Below are 22,855 nucleotides of genomic sequence, written 5' to 3'. Positions count from 1 at the left end.
CCCCAGAGGAGAGGCAGCGCGGCGGACTCCCCGCCCACTCACCTTGAGGGGGTCCCACTCCTTGAAGTAGTCCTTCATGAGCGGGTAGACGATGGCCACGGCCAGGTCCACGCGGTCGGACATCCTGTACTCCTCGTAGTACTTGTCCTGCAGGGTCTCGAAGATGCGGGCGCACTCATCCAGGGTAAGGGGGTCACCGCACCCGGGCTGCAGGCGCCGCTCGCACTCCTCCACGAGCCCCAGGACCTTGCTCAGGTTGGAGATGGCCCGTTCCTCGTGCTCCAGGACCTCCGACACCTTTTCCAGCTCGTGGGACAGGTTGACCACCATGTCTCGCTCGTACTGCAGCTGCCGGTCGTTCTGGATGATCTCCTGCTCTGTGAGGTCGATGAGCAGCTGCAGGTTGTGCTCCAGCTCCGGCAGTGCGAAGCCGGGGGCCTTGGCCTCCTTGCCGGGCTGGGGCGGCTGCTGTGACTGCAGCGGGAGCCCGTCGTCGGGGACGCTGTGCTTGTGGCTGATCTGGCTGTAGCTGTAGTAGACCTTCTGCTCCCGGCCCGTCATGTCTATGACCTTGGAGAAGGCGGCAGAGGGCACGTGGGTTAATGCTCACCACTGCTGCCCTGTTAGACACACACCTGAGCCCGGGGAAGGCACGACGCTAGTGGGAACATGTCAAAACCACACCGTTCAGCAGAGCTGGAGAAGGGCGGTGTTTCTCAAAGTGGGGCCTGGGCTGCGCTAGATTGGAAGAGACTCCAGGGACAAAACAACCAACCGGTTGTTGAATCGGTCCCTCTGGACCAACCGGATGGAGAAGACTTTTTAGCAAAACTGATGAAATATGAATGTGGACTATTTAGTTGAGATGAAAATCTATTTTCATGGAAAAGTAGAGGCTGTACTGATCAAAGCAGGCAATGGGACAACAAACACAATCAAAATCGTATTTTGGTAAAAAAAAATGCATATTTAGACAAAAACACCTGGAAGGATGTACATCACAGGTGTGAAAACCAGTCATTTATGGGAAAGGAAAGCAATTCTAATATTTTTGCCTCTATTTCTTAATTGTCTAAAATGTACTGCATACTGCTCTGTAGTAATAGTTTTTTTAATTTAAAAACAACATGAAACATACAAAAGGCAACCGAGGAAATGAGCTAACTTCAATGTCTGAAGGAGACTGAGGAAACGAGAACGTGGCTGTGCTGAAACAGAAGCATCGCCATCACCTGAGGTGAGAGTGTAATCTCTGAACCACCTGTATTACAAATACCTGGGGGAAAATAACGGAGCATGAGGCCTCAGGCCCCATCTAGAGCTACAGCCTCAAAATCTCCAGCTGTGACCTGGACATCTGCGCTTCTCACCAGGTCCCCAGGTAACCTGATACACAACACCCTGACCTCTGAGAACCCCACTCGACTTTCTGTAATACACACGCACTGTATCTCCTACGCTACGTCCCCTACAACAGACATCTGTCACCAATGTTCTCTGGCCACTAGGGACAGTAATGGAAAAGCTCAGAACAGTGGTAATCATCTTAAATGCGATGCTGGGACGCCCTGAGGGCCCACTCCTGCTCGAGAAGTGAGTTAGTGCAACCTTCCCACGATTTAAGAGCCTTGATGACTTTAACCTGTGACTGCACTTCTAGGACTCTATCCTTAACAGCTGTAAAACAAAGACAAACCTTTATACACAAACTAACCTGCCCCAAACCAAACCAGAAATGTTAAAGGTCTAGCAACAGAATGACAGGAGCATCGTTAAATCCACTGACGGCAAGCTCCAGAAAGCTGGGGACATTGTTCGATTTAGCACTCTCACGCCACAGGGAGCGCTTGGCACGGGTGGGACGGCGATGAGCCTGAGCGTGAGTGCGGGGAGTGGGCACAGGCTGCTTCATGCCACAGAGGCACCACACACACAGCCGGGATGGAAGGCCCGCGGGAACCTTACGAGCAATGTTCGGTGACTGCTCTGGTGTATGGGATAACTTTGTGTCTTCCAAGCCCCCATCCTGGACCAGGCATCCACGGGCCCCATACCTTGACCTGAGAAAGCTCCTTCTGGGGAGCAGCGAGCTTCTTGCTAATCCTGCCCTTGGCTTTCAACTCTTCCACTGTCTTGTAAGAGTATCTGGGCTTCTTCTTGCTTCCACTGGGGTCTTTCCTCCACTGGCTCAGCTCCTTCTGAAATTCCTGAGTCAGAGGGATACAGTCCATCACAAGAAGGAAGGGCCACTTTTTACCACAGGTGGGGTCGGTGAGACTTTCACAAGGTTCTGTGCTGAGGACCGTACTGTGTAACACTAAACCCAGCCAAGGACACTGTTTGACACCCGCTCCCCGCCCTTACCAATGCTGAGACCCCTTCCCCACACACCCAACCTTAAGTTCTCCCCAGGACTTCCTGCAACCACACTGTGGTTACTTGTTGACCACGTCCCTGTCCACCAGGCTCCACACCCGTTCAGCGTGTGACACCAGCCTCCAGCACGGTGAGTGGCACACGGTAGCTGGGCGAGTGAGCGAGCAGATGAACAAACACCAGTTGAAAGGGGCACAGACAGCACCTGGCCCGTCTCCTGACTCACCTCCTCGGCTTCTTCTTCGGAGTCAGCCATGGGGAAGTCTTGGAGGGGCTGAGTGGTGCGCTCCGAGCCATATGCCCCCACGGCGCCCTTCCCCTTTCTCTGCTTGGCTTCGATTGGGTTGATGATACCTGACAAATTTCAGCAAAAGACAGAGACTTCAGGTCACGGCAGTTGCCATGTGTGTGAGCCACTCAGGGGGACCACACTCCTGGGTCCTTACTCAAGACGACGCACCACCCAGGAAGGAGAGTGCACTTCTGCCCTCATAACACTGTTCCACTCCTGGGTGACCGGAAGTGTCTGTGCATTTATGCTGCCACAGAGCAGTGTGCGGATATCACCATATGTATGTCCTAAACACAGATTTCCATTTCCACTTGGATTCATTGTTTTAGTGGATGGGAATATTCATTTATAACTGGAAACTCTGGCATACTAGAGTCTACACTTTGTTAATTTGGAAGCCTATTAATACAGAAAGGGCAGTAATTCAGATAATATATTAATTCTGATTAAAGTGAGGTGAAGCTGCCATTTAATATGAAACGCCATCTATTTTACTCAGTACTTCATGTCTCCCGTGCTTAACTTGTTCTATAACATGTTTAAGCCTTGGAAATAAATGTGTCTTTCCTGTAAAAAAGTTTACAAACAGGACTACAACATTTCAGTGAAGAACTGCCCTCACCCCAAACTTCCCACCACACCCCTTCCAGCTAGTACCGTGGAAATGCCACGTTAGAACGTCCCTCACGCATTCCAGGTCACCTTTTCCATCTTCACTCAAGTCCATGGATTTTTCATACAGCTAACAGTTACCTGTCCTGCCCCTTTGTGAGCAGGGACCACAGACTCCTATGCCTTCAGGGCCCAGAAACATTAACAGGAACAAGGAAAGTGGGCTGGGGTGTGGAGAAGGCTTCCAGAATAAGGCCGTGGCTGCTACCTGGGGCAGGAAGATTCAGCGAAACCACTCACCGCCAAGCAAATCTAGAATTCAGATTTTTAAATACTGGCAACCAGTTTGATTTTTTTTAGAAACAATGGGCGGGCCAGAAAGAAGCCTGTTTTCAGCCTATCAGCCTGCAGCCTATTTGAACCCTAACCTCTCCCTCCTGCTAAAATAAGTGTATTTTATGTAACTTGAGTTCTGATAAAGTGCAGTGGCTTGGAGCACAACTGTCATGTGCTGCCAGAAAAGCGAAAAAGCAGAGAAAAGGCAAACCACGCCCCAGCTGCTCTTCCGGCCTCTGCCTGGCCGCCCTCGTGTGAGATGGTGGAGTGGGGGTACCACACCTTGTGCGTTCTTCCCGAGGCCTCTTCCAGGGACATAGCCCATCTTCTGAAGAAGCTTCTGTCCAATTCCTTTTGTGTGTCTTTCCCAGCTGCCAAAATCCATGAAAGACTTGGTTCCTCCTGCAAAACCTTTCTGGCTGGGTTTAAAATTGCCACCCTGAAAAGAAGAAGAAAAATCAAAAGAAGGAAAAACCTAAGGAAGAAAGCTTGGCTGATGGGAACATGGCTGGCAGTCACAGAGCATTGTGAAAAGTATCCTATTGTACAAACCAAACATATCTCTGATGTGTCTCAGGAAAGAGACAAGACTGCACTGCACATATCACCCCTCAGGGAAACCTACCTCACAGGGAGAGACCCACACAAGCGGCCTCCAGCTGAACCCCTCCCCCAGCAGATGCTTGGGCCAAAGTGATCTTCCAGGGGTATTACTAAGGTCACAATCCTTCAATAAAAATGCTACCGTTTTTAACTTCTTTGGTCCGAAATCCTTAGGAAATTCATCCTGCTTAACAGGTTTCTCCTCATCGTCGGAGCCTTCCAGCTCCGGCTCTTCTGCCGCCCCTTTCTTGAGCCCCGCGCTGATGAAGTTGACTGGCGCCGAGTAGTCGCGGGCCCTGCGGGCAAACACAAGGCCCCACGGGGTCCATGAGAACTCTCTGCAGGCATCCCTTGGAGCAGCTTTGCTGGCCAGAGAACTTCCTTAGGGCGGACCTCGTGGGATCCACTTTAAAGACCAACCCATTGACTCATATCAAAAGGGCCCCAGTAATCACGTTTGACATTTTTGCCTGATGTGTTCAAGTCAACTCCGTGGCTTAAGAGTTACCAATAACATACACACTAACAAACGTAGTAAGGTAGATAGCTAGTGGGAAGCAGCCGCATGGCACAGGGATATTGGCTCGGTGCTTTGTGACAGCCTGGAGGGGTGGGATAGGGAGGGTGGGAGACGCAAGAGGGGAGACATATGGGAACATATGTTTATGTATGACTGGTTCACTTTGTTATAAAGCAGAAACTAACATACCATTGTAAAGCAATTATACCCCAATAAAGATGTTAAAAAAAAAGTTACCAATAACAAAGTTGACTTAAAATTGTAAATATGATGTAACCGTCCACCTTCCTTTTACGTTTTTAAAAAATTAACTTACTTTAAAAAGCATTTGTGACATTGAGTCGAGATGGCATCCCCCCCAAGACTCCAGGAGCACATGTACAAATGGAGCGGCTCTCAGAGAACACCTGCTAGACACCAGCAGAGGACCTCGGACACCAGAAAGGACAAGAAGGAGCTCCGTGGAACCAGGGAGGACAAAGAAAGACAAAAAAAAAAAAAAAAGCAGCAGGACAGGACCTGCACCCCTGGGGGGGAGGTCTCGTCACGGGCGGAGAGATCAGCCGGGACAGAAAGGGAGCTTCGGAGGCTCAGAGGAGAACGCAGCAACCGGTCCGTGACAGGCAGGACAGAGTGAGAACTAGGCGGACGGTCTGTGCCACAGCCCTACACACCCCAGCCTGAGGCCTGTGCCCGCTGGGACGGGCAGGGGCTGCGTGCCCGAAAGTGGGGTTTAAAGAACAGACCCGGGAAGAGGCCTGCTGCTGGCTGTGCAGAGACAGGCTGTAGGGGTGGGAGTGCGGAGCTCTGCAGCCAGGAGTGCTGGTGAAAGCAGCCCAGGCCGCCACAGAAGTGAAGTGCCATTTCTAAGAGGCGCACAAAGCGCAGGGCCACCACCGCAGCCTCTTCCCCACGCACGGCCCCTGCCTCTCCCAGAGCAGCCCACTCGCCAGAGCCGGCTCGTGCGCTCCAGCAGCCTCGGGAGCAGATGCCCGTGGGTAGCCCGCACACAGAGGTGGGGCTGAAGCCCCAGCTGAGCCCCAGGGGCCCCGAAACTACGGAAGAAGAGCTGAAGTCTCTCCTTGCGGCTGCGCGAACTGGATTTACGCCTCCGCTGGGGGCTTTATAAACTCAGCTCCTGCTGAACGTCCAAGAGGACGTCCGAGAGGACGAGTGCCCCCTCGGCTGAAACAGGCCTGGCTTCAGCAGCCGAGGGCTCCGTGGGCACATACACGCGGGGCTGGGCTGGGCCAGGCCGGAGTCGGAGCTGCCCCCACAGCAGGTCCAGGTGCAGCACTGCTGCGGTCCTGGGACCTGAGTTCGGTGCATGTGCACTGCTGGCCTGGTGAAAACAATGCCTGAGCGTCACCGGGGCCAACTGCCAGCTCACCGCAGTTAAGGTGGGACCAGTGCCAACAACAGCGTACTTTGTAAGCCCACACAGCGGGGGAAGAGTGACACAACAGAGCACATTCACAGGTGAAAGCTCCCATGGAGGAATACTCAGTGGCTTCTCTCCCAGTGGGAGTGCTCCAATCCCACCTACCTTGCACCGCAGATCAGAAACAGCTCAGAAACAGATCTGGGGGCTTCTACTCCAACAGCTAGGGAGCAGACCCTGCCCCTGACACGGCAGTGACAACCACAGAGCAAAGAGGAGGCCTCACTCGATAGCCAGTGTAGGCTCTGGTCACAACATCAGTCACACCACCTATCAAAGGGATAACGGCCAGCATACACTGAGGAAAGAGGTGGCAGACATCCATACTAAAGGCAGCACTTGCACTACAAAAATATTAAACCCACGCAGGCTACACAGGGACATTCCCACTTAAAAAGAGCCTTCCAGGGACTTCCCTGGTGGTCCAGTGATAAAGAATCCACCTCACAATCCAGGGATGTGGGTTTGATCCCTGGTCGGGGATCTAAGATCCCACATGCTGTGGGGCAACTAAGCCTGCACGCCACAACTACTGAGCTCACACACCTCAACCAGAGCCCGCATGCTGCAAACTACAGAGCCCAGCCCTCTGGAACCCGTGCACCACAACAAGAGAGAGAAAACCCACACCCACAACTAGAGAGAAGCCCACGCACCACAACGAAGAGCCCGTGCGCCACAACGAAGATCCCACATGTGCCGCAACTAAGACCCAAAACAGCCAAAAATAAATAATAAATGAAATAAATAATAAATATTGAAAAAAAATTGCCTTCCAAGACAGTCTGAGGGCCTGGCGTCAGGAGGAGGAACCCCCAGGGCATTTAGCTTTGAAGGCTAGTGGGGCTTGAGTGCAGGAGTTCCACAGGGCTGGGGAAACAGAGACTCCACTTTTGAAGGGCACACAGGGCACACACAAGGTCTCACATGCACTGGGACCCAGCACAAAGCAGTACCTCCACAGGAACCTGGGCTAGACCTACTTACAGGTCTTAGAGGGTCTCCTGGGGAGGCAGGGGTCAGCTATGGCTCACTGGGGGGGCAAGGACACTGGTGGCAGAGGCCCCAGGGAACACTGGTCAGTGTGCGCTCTCCTGGAGGTCCCCATTTTGGCACCAAGACCTGCCCCCACCCAACAACCTGCAGGCTCCAGTGCTGGAACGCCTCAGTCCAAACAACCAGCCAGATAGAACACAGCAGAGAGGCTGCCTCAAGTACTGAGCTTAAAGCCACCTCTTGACACAGCCCTCCCCACCAGAGGGAAAACACCCAGCTCCACCCACCACAGGGCAGGCATCACTCCCTCCCACCAGGAAGCCTGCATAAGTCCCTGGACCAACCTCACCCACTAGGGGGCAGACACCAGAATAAAGAGGAACTACAATCCTGCAGCCTGTGGAAAGGGGACCACAAACACAGAAGGACAAAATGAGATGACAGAGAAATATGTTTCAGATGAAGGAACAAGATAAAACCCACAAGAACAACTAAATGAAGAAGAGATAGGCAATCTACCTGAAGGAGACACTTCAGAGTAATGACAGTAAAGATGATCCAAAATCTCAGGAAAAGAACAGAGGCACAGACCGAGAAGACACAGAAATGTTTAACAAAGAGCTAGAAGATTTAAAGAACGAACAGATGAAGAATACAACTAAAATGAAAAATACACTAGAAGAGGGACTTCCCTGATGGTCCAGTGGTAAAGAATCCGCCTACCAATGCAGGGTACACGGGTTCGATCCCTGGTCAGGGAACTAAGATCCCTCATGCTGCAGGGCAACTAAACCTGTGCGCTCCAACTACTGAGCCTGCGTGCCTCAACGAGAGAGCCCACGTGCCGCAAACTACAGAGCCCACGCACTCTGGAGCCCACGCGCCAAAACTAGAGAGAGAAAACCCGCACACTACAACTAGAGAGAAGCCCACATGTCACAACGAAAAGCCCGTGTGCAACTAAGGCCCAACGCAGCCAAAAATAATAATAAATAAATATATAAATATAAAAAAGATACACTAGAAGGAATCAATAGCAGAATAACTGAGGCAGAAGAACAAATAAGTGAGCTGGAAGACAGAGTGGTGGAAATCAATGCCATAGAACAGAATAAAGAAAAAGAATGAAAAGAAATGAGGACAATCTCAGAGACCTCTGGGATAACATTAAACACACCAACATTTGCATTATAGGGGTCCCAGAAGGAGACGAGAGAGAGAAAGGGCCTGAGAAAATATCTGAAGAGATTATAGCCAAAAACTTCCCTAACATGAGAAAGGAAACACTCAGTCAACTCCAGGAAGTGTAGAGAGTCCCATACAGGATAAACCCAAGGAGGAACCCACTGAGACACATATCAATCAAACTGACAAATACAAAGAAAAAATATTAAAAGCAACAAGGGAAAAGCAACAAATAACAAGAGAATCCCCATAAGGTTATATCAGCTGATTTTTCAGCAGAAATTCTGCAGGCCAGAAGGGACCGGCACGATATATTTAAAGTGACAAAAGGGAAAAAACCTACAACCAAGAATACTCTACCCAGGACTTCCCTGGTAGTGCAGTGGTGAAGACTCTGCGCTCCCAATGCAGGGGCCCTGGGTTTGATGCCTGGTCAGGGAACTAGATCCCACATGCAGGCAGAACTAAGACTTCGCATGCCACAACTAAGGAGCCAGCAAGGCTCAACTAGGGAGCCCTCAAGCTGCAACTAGGGAGCCTGCCTGCCACAACTAAGACCCAGCACCACCAAATAAACGAATTAATTAATTAAAAAAAAAAGAATACGCTACCCAGCAAGGCTCCCATTCAGATTTGAGGGAGAAATCAAAAGCTTTACAGATAAGCAAAAGCTAAGAGAATTCAGCACCACCAAACCAGCTTTACATCAAATGCTAAAGGAACTTCTGGAGGCAGAGAAGGCCACAAACAGAAACAAGAAAATTATGAATGGGAAAGCTCACCGGTAAAGGAAAACATACATACAGTAAAGGAAAGAAATCATCCACACACAAATATGATATCAAAACCAGCAACCATGAGAAGAGGATAGTACAAATGCAAGAAATGGGAAATGCATCTAAATTAAGAGACCAGCAACTTAAAATATCCTTGTGTGTGTGTGTGTAGGCTGCCATATCAAAACCTCATGGGAACTGCAAACCAAAAAACTACAATAGATCCACACACAATCCAAAACAATCCGAACACAACAGTAAAAACAGTCATCAAAGCACAAGAGAAGAAAACAAAAGGAAAAAGACCTACAAAAACAAACCTGAAACAATTAAGAAAATGGCAGTAAGAACATACATATTGATAATTACCTTACTGTAAATGGATTAAATACTCCAACCAAAAGACAAACACTGGCTGAATGGATATAAAAACAAGACCCGTAAATATGCTGTCTACAAGAGACCCACTTCAGATCTAAGGACACATAGAGACTGAAAGTGAGGGGATGGAAAAAGGTATTCCACACAAATGGAAATCAAAAGAAAGCTGGGGTAGCAATACTCGTATCAGATAAAAGAGACTTTAAACACTGTTACAAGAGACAAGGAAGGACACTACATAATGATCAAGGGATCAATCCAAAAAGAAGATATAACAATTGTAAATATTTATGCACCCAACACAGGAGCACCTCAATACGTAAGGCAAATGCTAACAGCCATAAAAGGAGAAATCGATTTTACAGCCCACTTTTATCAATGGACAGATCATCCAGACAGAAAATCAATATGGAAACACAGGCCTTAAATGACACATTAAGCAAGATGGACTTAACTGATATTTATAGAACATTCCATCCAAAAGCAGCAGAATACACATTCTTCTCAAGTACACATGGAATATTCTCCAGGATTGATCACATGCTGGGCCACAAAGCGAGCCTCAGTAAACTTAAGAAAACTGAAATCATATCAAGCAACTTTTCTGACCACAATGCTATGAGATTAGAAATCAACTACAAGAAAAAAACTGTAAAAAACGCAAACACATAGAGGCTGAACAGTATGCTACTCAACAACCAATGGATCACTAAAGAAATCAGAGAGGAAATCACACAACACCTAGAGACAAATGACAACAAAAACACAATCCAAAACCTATGGGACACAGCAAAAGCAGTCCTAAGAGGAAAGTTTATAGCAATACAATCTTACCTCAGGAAACAACAAAAATCTCAAACAACCTAACCTTACACCTAAAGCAACTAGAGAAAGAAGAACAAACAAAACCCAAAGTTAGCAGAAGGAAAGAAATCATAAAGATCAGAGCACAACTAAATTAAATAGAGACAAAGAAAACAACAGAAAAGATCCATGAAACTAAAAGCTGGTTGTTTGAAAAGATAAATAAAACTGAAAAACCTTTAGCCAGACTATCAAGGAAAAAAAGGAGAGGGCTCAAATCAACAAAATTAGAAATGAAAAAGGAGAAGTTACAATGGAAACCACATAAATACAAAGGATAAGAGATTACTACAAGCAACTACAATTCAATAAAATGAACAACCTAGAAGAAATGGACAAATTCTTAGAAAGGTACAATCTCCCAACACTGAACCAGGAAGGAATAGAAAATATGAACAGACCAATTGCAAGCACTGAAATTGAAACTGAATAAAAAATTGCCAACAAACAAAAGCCATCCAGGACCAGATGGCTTCACAGGCGAACTACATCAAACACTTAGAGAAGAGCAAACATCGGTCCTTCTCAAACTATTCCACAAACTTGCAGAGGAAGTTAACACTCCCAAACTCACTCTATGAGGCCACCAGCACTCTGATATCAAAACCAGACAAAGATATCACAAAAAAAAAAAAGAAAAAGAAAGAAAATTACAGGCTAGTTTCACTGATGAACATAGACGCAAAATCCTCTACAAAATACTAGGAAACCAAATCGAACAATACATTAAAAGGATCATACACTATGATCAAGGGGCACTCATCCCAGGGATGCAAGGATTCTTTAATATCTGCAAATCAATCAGTGTGAAACACATCAACAAACTGAAGAATAAAAACCATATGATAATCTCAATAGATGCAGAAAAAGCTTTTGACAAAATTCAACACCCATTTATGATAAAAAAAAAAAGAACTCTCCAGAAAGTGGGCATAGAGGGAACATACCTCAACATAATAAAGGCCACATATGACAAACCTACAGCTAACATCATACTCAACGGTGAAAAGCTGAAAGCATTTCCTCTAAGATCAGGAACAAGACAAGGATGTTCACTCTTGCCACTTTTATTCAACATAGTTTTGGAAGTCCTAGCCATGGCAATCAGAGGAGAAAAAGAAATAAAAGGAATACAAATGGAAAAGAAGAAGTAAAACTGTCACTGTTTGCAGATGACATGATACCATACATAGAAAATCCTAGAAAACTACTAGAGCTCATCAATGAATCTGGTAAAGTTACAAGATACAAAAATACACAGAAATCTGTTGCATTCCTGTACACTAACAAAAGATCAGAAAGAGAAATTAAAGAAACAACCCCATTTACCATCATCAAAAAGAATAAAATACCTAGGAATAAACCTACCAAAAGACCTGTACTCCGAAAACTTTAAGATGCTGGTGAAAGAAACTGAATATGACACAAACAGATGGAAAGATATACCATGATCCTGCATTGGAAGAATCAGTACTGTCAAAATGAATATTCTATCCAAGGCAATCTACAGATTCATTGCAATCCCTATCAAATTACCAATGGCATTTTTCACGGAACTAGAACAAAAAATTTTTAAATTTGTACGGAGACACAAAAGACCCCAAATAGCCAAAGCAATCTTGAGAAAGAAAAATGGAGCTGGAGGAATCAGGCTCCCTGACTTCAGACTACACTACAAAGCTACAGCCATCAAGAGTATGGTACTGGCACAAAACCAGAAATACATATCAATGGAACAGGATAGAAAATCCAGAAATAAAGCCACACACCTATGGTCAATTAATCTACAACAAAGGAGGCAAGACTCTACAATGGAAAAAAGAGTCTCTTCAACAAATGGTGCTTGGAAAACTGGACAACTAAATGTAAAAGAATGAAATTAGAACATTCTTTAACATCATACACAAAAATAAACTCAAAATGGATTAAAGACCTAAATGTAAGACCTGATACTATAAAACTCTTAGAGGAAAACATAGGCAGAACGCTCTCTGATATAAATCGCAGCAATATCTTTTTCGATCTGTCTCCTTGAGTAATGGAACTAAAAATAAAATAAACAAATGGCACCCAATTAAACTCAAAAGCTTTTGCACAGCAAAGGAAACCATAAACAAAACAAAAAGACAACCCACAGAATGGGAGAAAATATTTGCAATCGATGTGACTGACAAGAGATTAATCTCCAAAATCTACAAACAGTTCATGCAGCTCAATATCAAAAAAAAAAAAAATCAAAAAATGAGCAGAAGACCTAAACAGACACTTTTCCAAGGAAGACATATACATGGCCAAGAGGCAACTGAAAAGGTGCCCACCATCGCTAATTATTAGAGAAATGCAAATCAAAACTACAATGAGATATCACCTCACACCAATCAGAATGGCCATTATCAAAAAATCTACAAACAGTAAATACTGGAGAGGGTGTGGAGAAAAGGGAATCCTCCTACACTGTTGGTGGGAATGTAAATTGGTACAGCCACTTTGGAGAAGAGTATGGAGGTTCCTTAAAAAACTAAAAATAGAGCCATCATATGATCCAGCAATCCCACTCCTGGGCATATATCTGGGGAAAACCATAACTCAAAAGGTACATGTACCCCAATGTTCACTGCAGCACTATTTACAATAGCCAAGACATGGAAGCAACCTAAATGTCCATTGACCGATGAATGCATAAAGATGTGGTACACACAATGTTCACTGCAGCTCTATTTACAACAGCCAGGACACGGAAGCAACCTAAGTGTCCATCAACAGATGAATGGATAAAGAAGATGTGGCACATCTGTACAATGGAGTATTACTCAGCCATAAAAAGAAATGAAATTGAGTTATTTGTAGTGAGGTGGGTGGACCCAGAGACTGTCATACAGAGTGAAGTTAAGTCAGAAAGAGAAAAATACCGTATGCTAACACATATATATGGAATCTTAAAAAAAAAAAAGGCTCTGAAGAACCTAGGGGCAGGATAAAGATGCAGACATAGAGAATGGACTTGAGGACGTGGGGAGGCGAAGGGTAAGCTGGGACGAAGTGAGAGAGTGGCATGGCCATATATACACTACCAAACGTAAAACAGATAGCTAGTGGGAAGCAGCTGCATCGCACAGGAAGATCAGCTCGGTGCTTTGTGACCACCTAGAGGGGTGGGATAGGGAGGATGGGAGGGAGGGAGACGCAAGAGGGAGGAGATATGGGGATATATGTATATGTATAACTGATTCACTTTGTTATACAGCAGAAACTAACACACTTTATTGGAGTAAAGCAATTATACTCCAATAAAGATGTTTAAAAAAAAAGATGTGGTACCTATATACAACGGAATATTACTCGGCCATAAAAAATAATGAAATAATGCCATTTGCAGCAACATGGATGGTGGACCTGGAGATTATCATACTAAGTGAACTGTCAGACAGAGAAAGACAAATATCATATGATATCACTTATATGTGGAATCTAATTTAAAAAATGACACAAATGAACTTATTTCCAAAACAGAAACAGACACACAGATCTGGAAATCAAACTTATGGTTACCAAAGGGGAAACGTGGGGGGAAGGGATAAATTAGGAGACTGGGATTAACATATACACACTACTGTATATAAAATAGATAACTAATAAGGACCTACTGTGTAGCACAGAGAACGCTACTCAATATTCTGTAATGACCTATATGGGAAAAGAATCTGAAAAAATAAAAGCATTTGTTTCAGACACTATTTCAAATAGAAAAATCAAACAAGAAAGACATTCTCATAAATAAAAATCATAAATAAATAAAATATATTAAGAGAGATTATATGAATGTAAATTACATTAGCAATTGTATCAATCAGATTCTTAGAAAATCTCATGTCCATTAAATTTGTTTATGAAAACTAAAATACCTAAGAGGGACTTCCCTGGTGGTCCAGTGGCTAAGACTCCGTGCTCCCAATGCATGGGGCCCAGGTTGGATCCCTGGTCAGGGAACTAGATCCCACATGCTGCAACTAAGAGTTCGCACACTGCAATAAAGATCCCACATGCCACAACTAAAATACCCCACATGCCACAACTAAAAAGATCCTGCGTGCCGCAACTAAGACCCAGCGCAGCCAAATAAATAAATAAATAAAAATAAAATATTAAATAAATAAAATACCTAGGAAATTAACTCCGTGAGATGGAAAGTATTGATTTTAACCCTGAATGCCTCAAGAACAGTAGTTACAATAAGTCATTAGCAACAGTTCCCTTTTGTATGAACTGGAGCTGATAGCTTTCTATTATGTAGTTAAAGGGAGAGAAAAGATTCCAAAGAAAAGCCCCGGGAATACAGCAAAATAAGGCGATGCTTTACAAAATGACTAACGTAGTAAATAAACATCCCCATGGCAGCAATAAAATTCAGAGAATTTTTTCCTAAGAGATGCAATATAAGAGCCCAACTCTAGAGTCAGGCCCAGATTCTCAGCTTAGCTGCGTGACTTTTGGCTGCTGTTTCTTAATCTGTAAAATGGGGTGATAATAATGGTACCTTTCTCGGACTTCCCCGGTGGTGCAGTGGTTAAGAATCCACCTGTCAAATGCAGGGGACACAGATTCAAGCCCTGGTCCGGGAAGATGCCACATGCTGCAGAGCAACTAAGTCTGTGCACCACAACTACTGAGCCTGCGCTCTAGACCTCGCGAACCACAACTACTGAGCCCGTGTGCCACAACTACTGAAGCCCACGTGCCTAGAGCCCGAGCTCCGCAACGAGAAGCCACTGCAATGAGAAGCCCGCGCACCGCAACGAAGAGTAGCCCCCACTCGCCGCAACTAGAGAAAGCCCGCGTGCAGTAACGAAGACCCAATGCAGCCAAAAATAAATAAATAAATTTATTTAAAAAATAATGGTACCATTCTCATACGGTCAATGAGACCAGGCCTGTTAAGAACCCAAAGATTTTGGCTGCTATTATTATCTTATGATCTTGCAATTCTTGACCCCTGATCTACTCGTCGTCTGCTGTTAGATTTCTTGCCAGAAGAAAAAAGGTTGAACTGATCTCTGCTCTTTCTCCCCAGTTTCTTTTGTGAAAAATGTACAATATCAACGGGCTGGAGCCTCCAAGCCTCAGGTGGGGACAGGGAGACAAGCCCAAATCTACTACCCACTCTGGTCAAGTGAGTTGCAGCCAACACACACACGACTTCACACCAAGGAGGAGGCTTTCAGCCTGAATCCTCATCCCTGTGCTGCCATCTTAGACCAGGTCTCCCGCACCTCTGCCAGGACCACTGCCTGGGCCTCCTCACAGAGCCCCCTCTTCCACTGTGGCTCCCCGCCAACTTTGCACATGAGCAAAAGGGTCTTCTACCCTTCTCCCCAGGTCATACCCTCTCTACACAAACCCACGGCCTCTTCTCAAACTATACTCCCCACTCTCTCCCCGCTTCAGCCCACAAAACCTCTCATATCCTCGTGGGCGCCCTGCTGCCTCCCATCAAGGGCCTTTGCTTACTTGTGCCTCCCCTACCGGCCAATCTTCCCTGACCTCCCAGAATAGGTCATACTCCCTAAAATGTGTTTCCCCTCAGGTCCTAAATCAGTTACACCCTTCCACTGTGTGAGCCTGTCTCCATCCACTAGAGTCTGGGCTCCTGGAAAGCAAGGACTGGGTCGACAGCACAAGGCTTAATATACATAACTGCTCACTTAACACCAACTGATGATCAACAGTCAGAGAGCAGCGCTCTAACCTAAAGCGGAACTGGGCTCCCGAGCTGATGCCGCAGCTAAGGGACTCAGTGAGGCTGGGAGAGAAATTTACTTAGCGGGGTAGCTCCCCAATTCCTAGGGAAGCAGCCCGTGCCAGCCATACCGTTTGCCTCCAAAGCTGGGCCTCTCTTCATCCGAGTCTCGCTCTGCCCATACTCCGTAGGTGGCCTCTTCCTTGGTCTGCCAGTGGCGCTGCCGGTTGGGGTTGAATTCATTCTGGAGATCCCAGTCGGTGATCTCAAAGTTCTCCCGCTCGTCCTCGTCATCCATGAGGCCTTGGCCTTCCCCGTCCCGGTACAAGTGGGACAGTGACATGCCCTGTCACTAAAGGAAGGGATAAAAAAAGGTACAGTCTGTGACAAGTCCTGGGAGCAGCAGCATGCTCCCCTGAGTTCCCGCTCCTTGCCGCCTTCAGAACTTCCTCCAAACTAAAGTTAACTAACATCATTGTTACAATTCAATAAAGCACACACTAAAAACATATTGTAGAAAACAACAGGTACTAAAACAGGTGGAACAAAAGACCAGTCACAACAGTCCATGTGATTCTTAAGCATGTATTTCCTTGTCAATGTCGTAAAACATCACACACACTCACATACACACAATCCACATAAAAACAACTAAGGAAGTATGTTGTTCTATGTATTATTGCCTCAGAAATGAGGCAGACATCTTCCTGGACCCCAGATTTTATTAGTTTTTTCTATTATCGAGTAAAGAGTTTCATCTGGACCTCCGACAGTCGCAGCACAGTGAGTTTTTTCGAAGACGCTTTTCTGAAACACATTATTTGATGAAAGCCTCATCAAATGAGCCTTAGTTTTCTTCAAAAAACATGAACCTCTTCTGAGGCGCCAGAAGGCAGTAGTAATTATGAACACGACCTTAACAGTACACAGCTGTGAAGTGGAATACAGCTATCATCTCAGGGTAGCTGGGTGATGAGATTCAGCTGTCTCTTAAGTGGATTAACTGCAGTACCAACCTTAGAGCGTGCTTGTAAGGCAGATTCAACGAGATGGTGCTTTAAAATCACTTAGCTCATAGCCCTTCCTATTACTGGATTCGGGAATGAGCCGAGCAAAGTGGCTGTGAAACCAGCTGCTAAAATCACAGCCCGAGTTCAAATCTCCACTCTACCAGGTACTCAGTGTATGAGTATTAAATGCAGATGAAATGCCACGCATGGGCCACCACACAGCAATACATTCAATATATGACAGCACTGTGATTCTCCTCTAGCAGTTGCTGCAAACAGCCTTCAGGGACGCGGGATGGCTACTTCCCCAGGCGGTGTTAAACTCTGGTCAGCTCTGTTTGAAAGTTTCCCTGCTTACTCTACTCACTGGTGCACTGGTTGGTTGCTGCCGGTCCCAGCCTCATCCAGGAGCGCAAAAGAGGGAAACATTCTCAGAGGAGGCGGGGAGTCCCAGATACACCGCTGCCTCCTTGCGCACAGAGCATGGGGATAACCACATAGTTGTCACGAGTAATAGAGCCCCCGGGGGGTGCTAAGCACTTGCTGGACGCTTCAGGCCGATAATCTCATATAGGAATCAAGACACTTCTACGAGGAAGGTACTACTAGCGTCCTCAAGCTTCAGATTAAGTAAAGTGAGGCTAAGTTAAATAATTTGCCCTAGGTTCCACGGCTGGCGGGGCTCGAAACCAGGTGGGCCTGAAGCCGGGGCTCGGGTGTCTCCCTGCCATGCTGTCCAGGCCCCGCGGCGGAGACTCGGTGCCTAACTCGGCCCAGGCCCCGTCTGCCCGGTGACCCCGCGCGGCCCGCCCCTCTCCCCGCCTCGGCAGAGCCGTCTGCGAAAGGGAAACGCAACTGGCGAGGCCGAGGCCCACCTCCCCCGAACCGGAGCCCCCACTCCCACCGGCACAGAATCCCCCGAGTCCCCTGCCCACTCCCGGGCGCCGCTCACCTCTCTCCTGCTCAGCGTATCAAACACAACTACCCGCTCCCGGTTAGAAGCGCGTCGCTTGGGGCCGGAACCCGGATGTGCCGGGACAGGCGCGCCGGAAATGACATTTCTCGGCAGCGGAAATGTCGCGCAGGTTGCCATGGCAGCAAGGGAACGCTAGGGCGGCTTTGGATCTAGAGTGGCTGAGCTACCAGGGAGGGTTTTCAGGGCCCGGAATGGAGGAGGGCTGATTTCCCTGTTGCGCCCGCTTCGGGGCGACGCCCAGCCTGTGACGACGGGTGTGGACGTCGTCAAGCCACCCTAGCCTAGGGAGACTCCTTTGCCAGCCTGAGATTCTAAATCTGCAAAATGGGGATATAGGACTAGCTCATGGGATAGCTGTGTGTGAGACATTTGCGGGGGACGGGGGGCGAGTTAGAGGTGGGGACGAGACATGGCATTGAAATAGAAATAATGAAGGTCAAAACTGTCTCCTGGATCTTTGGGTCCCTCAGTATAAGCACTGTCGTTGGCACAGATCAGTTGCCTTATACAGGTGTTTGAGGGAGTGAAGGAATGAACGGGCAAACTCTAGAATTCCCAAGTATTCCCGCCAGAAAATCTTTCCATTCTCTTCCTTTCCAACAGGTTGGTAAATAAATCCATTCAATGATCTAATAAAAATGTACTGAGGGCCTACACTGTGCTAGGCTCCAGGGATCCAGGGAACAAAGAGGCACCAGGCACTCCCAGGGAATCCCTCACCAGCTCTGGACTCTGTGTGGGTACACAGACTCCAGAGTTCTGGTCTCAGCTCTGCCACTTACCAACTGTGGACCTCGGGCAAGGCGTTACATACATACACCTTAAGCCTCAGTTTTCTCTTCTGCAAACGGTTGAGATAAAATATGTAAGCAATTAAAACTGTACCTGGTACGTAACAGGTGCTTAGAGAGTGTTAGCTGCTAATTTTTGCTTCGTTTTCTCTCACTCTCTCTCTAAGATGAAAAGATCCAGGAGGCATTGTTAGAGTATACACAGAGCACTGGACTTGGAGTCAAAAGACTTGGGTCTAAGTTCCCATGGTTGTTATTAATTACACGAGAACCTACATGAAGCCAATTACATGCCAGCCTCTTGGGAACAGGGACTGTGACTTAATGGTCTCTGTATCCCAGTGACATGTCCAGTCCATGTGCCTTACACATAGACACACACTACATAGTATGTACTCAGGAAAGAATCTGGAAAGTGAGGTTTTAGTAGCGGAGAAGGCGGGGGAGAGAGTCTTACAGACTGAAAAGTCTACTACGGAGCAGAGGGAGGGAAACACGGAGACGAGATAAACCATGTTGAGCCTGGGCCTGAAAACGTGTATGCTACTATTTATAAGTCAAAGTCAAAAATAAAAATAAGCCTGGCTTCTCAGTAGCTATGTCCATAGCTCTACAGCAGATTTTATGGAGCTGAGTTACTTTGCTCTTGACAGACGGATGCTAGTGGATTTGTTTCACCAAATGGACCCTACCATGTGGCTTCTGGAAAAGGGAACCTTCTGGATGGTTGTGGGGTCATTGAGAATACAGGCTCTGATCAAGTGTGTGTCCCCTAGAATGGGGCGAATGGGAATCACGTGATAGGATGTCCTGAGAAGATGCGAGCATCACTCCTGTGATTTCCTGCCAAGCTGCATAACCTGAATGGAATCATGAGGATACAGAAGGCAAACCCCATTAAAGGGACTTCTACAAAACCACCAGTCTGTCATCTTCAAAAGTGCCAAGGTCATGAAAATGAAAGACCCTACAACTGTTCCAGACTGAAGGCGACTGAAGAGACATGACAACTAAATGCAACACATGAGTCTGAACTGGATCTTTTTGCTATAAAGGAAGTTATTGGGGCAGTTGTCAAAACTTAAATGGGGTAAGCTGAGGTTTCCATGGTAGTGATGTGTCCATGCTCATTTCCTGATTTTGATGGTTGTCCTGTGGTTACAATGGAGAATGTCACTGTTTGTTGGAAATACTAAAGTATTTGGTGCAGGGTGGAGGGGCATCACATAGGCAACTAAGTCTCAAATGATTAAGAGAAATAATGTTTTCTCTATGTACTTAGAATTTTTTAAAAGTGAAGGTTCTGGAGTAAAAGTTTAGGGATCCAAATCTCCACTTTGCTGCTTCCTAGATAGGGGACCTGGGGCAGGTTGCTTTGCTTCTCTACACCTCAGTTTTCCCACCTCTAAAATGGAGATAAAGATAGCACTGCTCTAAAAAGGTTGTTCCCAGGACCAAAATAAAAAGGGGGAAGGCTAATTAATGCATGTAAAGCCCCTGGCATAGTAAGATCTTCCTAAATGGTTGTGGCTATTTTCATTTAAAAGACCCAATCTCATCTCTCTGCATAGATGGTCTCTAGCCTCAAAGATAGTGGTTTTTCCAGATTTTTGGACTCAAATGCACAGCCTCAGGAAAAGAAAGGAGAGAGGTGGCCAGAGGTGTAGTTTCATGATCTCATACCCAGCCTGGTCTCCTGGCACTGCCCAGATAAACCCTTGATTTGGGACCCAGGGACATCCAGGCCCATGTCTAGATTCCCAATGAGGTGCTCAGACATGTAGCCTTCCCAGGAGGGGGTTGCCAGGCAATAAGGTCCCTCAGCAGAAGCCTGGCAGGGCTCTCGGACAATCATTGGTCCAGCCCTCCCTTCTCACAGAAGAGGCAACAGAGGAGGCCACGCCACAGGGGAGGTACCAGGGCCACACAGACGACTGAAGGACACAGTCAGACCAGTCCTTTCTTTGCTACACGGTGCATGCACCCACCCACATCGTTTCTGTCCACTTACTTGAGCTAATACTTATAGGGTGACTACTGTCTGTTCAGGGTCACAAAGACCTCTGCATATGTCATCTCTTCGATTCCTCAACCTTCCAAGGTCGTTTCTAAGCCGAATCCACACTCCTAATCACCCCTTAGGCAGCTCACACCATACAGCACTGTTTCCATATTGCCTTCAAAAGATTTGGGGCGGGGAAATCCTCACTCAGTTACAACTTTAAATAGGTTGGTACCATAGAAACAATCTGTAAGTGGCATTTCAAAGACGATATATTTAAAGCCTAGCACAAGTACCTTTTCTGGGACACTGACATTCTACAGTTGCACATGGCTTAGTCTTATTTTGAGTTTTGTTCAAAAAATATATATATCATGTCCTGAACTTGGCAGAATTGAAGATCCAGATCACTGAGATTAGCAAATTTGGTTTCCTTTCAAGTGTTTCTTACGGATGGTTTCTACCCTACTTATCTTCCAAGAATTTGTGACCAGTATCCTTAGATAGCAAGCTGGGACAAGGTTCTGCAGGCCTGGGACATTATCTGTAAAGCAGGCGTCCTCAAAAGGACACAGGTGAGGTGAAGTGACACTGCACCAGCTCCAGGCATATCCCTTAGCTGCGTGGCATCTACTCTGGGGGAGCCCAGCCGCCATATAAGGAGTCTGCCTAACCATGCTACAAGGAAGTCCAGGCTCGCCGTGGGGAGAGGCGATAATGACGCCTCCAAATCCTCCAACCGTCCCCAGCCCAGGCACCAGACATGTGACTGCAGGAGCCTTCAGTGGACAGAAGCCCCAGCCACCATCTGACTGTGAGAACCACTGAGCTCACTCTAGTTAACTCCTAGAACTGAGAGATTCAACAATAAATGCTTTTAAGTCACGAAGCTGGGGGCTGTTGAGTCATGCAGCAATAGATGTGTAGAACAGTGAATGAGGCCGGATGTCTTCTGCTAACCCTTGAGGGGTGATCATGAGCTTCCTGTGTCCATGACTCCATCAACTACCCATCCCACCTCTGTCTCAAGACAAGGAGAGACAAGAGCTGCCTCACACTGCGGGCTCATCACACACCAGGCACCACAGCCCACGTCACCCATCGGCCCCTCCCAATAAACCCAGGAAGTTCTACCTTCCTCATTTTACAGATGAAGAAACAGGGGAGCAAACCACACAGCTGGTACTTCGGCCTGACTCCAAAACTCCATACCCCACGCCACTGTGAGTCACTACCTTCCCAAAGCCTCACTACTGTCATGAGAGCTAAGGCAAGGCAGTGTGGGTAAAACAGTTAACCCTTAAAAGATAACAAACTATTCTGGGCCTGGTTGATCCCTAAGCATTTGAGCAGCCAAAGATGAACTCAGCAGGCTTGGAGAGTTCCAACAAACCCTGCATGTGACAAAGGACCAGCCTGGACCAGCTCCTGGGAGCTCACCTCTGAGCCCTTGGGATGTCCTCACTAGAAGGAGTGCCTTTGAACACCTAGGACCCTGGACCACAACAGGCCATAGAGTCTATGTTAACAATGTGATTTATGGGGGGTCTTGGATCACACTGTATCATTTGACCTCTGGAAGGGCTGGAGACCAAGTAACTATGGTCAGTTGCTGCATACCTTTGTGACTGATGCCAAGTAAAGAATGCTGGACACTAAGCCTCAGGTGAGCCTTCCTGGCTGGCAATACTTCATACATGTTGTCACACATTGTTGGTGGGAGAATCAAGCGTGTCTGTGAGACTCCAGTGGGAGAGGACATCTGGGTGCTTGTGCCTGGGCTCTCCTGGACTCTGCCCTATGCGCCTTTTTCCCTTGCTGATTTTAATCCGTATCCTTTCGCTGTAATAAACCGTAACTGTGAGTCCACCAGGTTTTCCGAGTTCCGTGAGTCCTTGTAGCAAATCGCCAAACCCAAGGGTGGCCTTGGGGCTCCCTGACACAGGAGTTCAGCTGAGCC

General features: G+C 46.9%; 1 protein-coding gene across 6 annotated transcripts in view; it reads right to left on the bottom strand.

Moving 5' to 3' along the window:
* The window catches only part of TFIP11 (tuftelin interacting protein 11), a 31,565-nt gene extending 8,747 nt beyond the window's left edge, over positions 1–22,818 (bottom strand). For 5 of the 6 annotated variants that reach the window (XR_009534897.1, XR_009534900.1, XR_009534899.1 and 2 more), the window contains exons 1-7: positions 22,516–22,818; positions 16,248–16,468; positions 4,362–4,515; positions 3,899–4,055; positions 2,603–2,730; positions 2,055–2,207; positions 43–570 (exon numbers count right to left, since the gene is read on the bottom strand). Coding sequence is in view for 2 of the 6 variants with exons in the window: in XM_060121933.1 (XP_059977916.1) it covers positions 43–570; positions 2,055–2,207; positions 2,603–2,730; positions 3,899–4,055; positions 4,362–4,515; positions 16,248–16,459 (1,332 nt within the window). In the remaining 4 variants the exon portion in view is untranslated. Of the gene's footprint in view, positions 1–42; positions 571–2,054; positions 2,208–2,602; positions 2,731–3,898; positions 4,056–4,361; positions 4,516–16,247; positions 16,469–18,078; positions 18,154–22,515 lie in introns of those variants that run through there. The other variant, XM_060121934.1, reaches the window with a different exon arrangement.
* Between the last annotated feature and the right edge of the window lie 37 nt (positions 22,819–22,855).

The sequence above is a fragment of the Lagenorhynchus albirostris genome, chromosome 14 (genome assembly GCF_949774975.1).
Source record: "Lagenorhynchus albirostris chromosome 14, mLagAlb1.1, whole genome shotgun sequence".
Taxonomy (NCBI): domain Eukaryota; kingdom Metazoa; phylum Chordata; class Mammalia; order Artiodactyla; family Delphinidae; genus Lagenorhynchus; species Lagenorhynchus albirostris.
The sequence above is the reverse complement of the archived record's forward strand: the minus strand, read 5'-3'. Positions and strand labels throughout refer to the sequence as shown.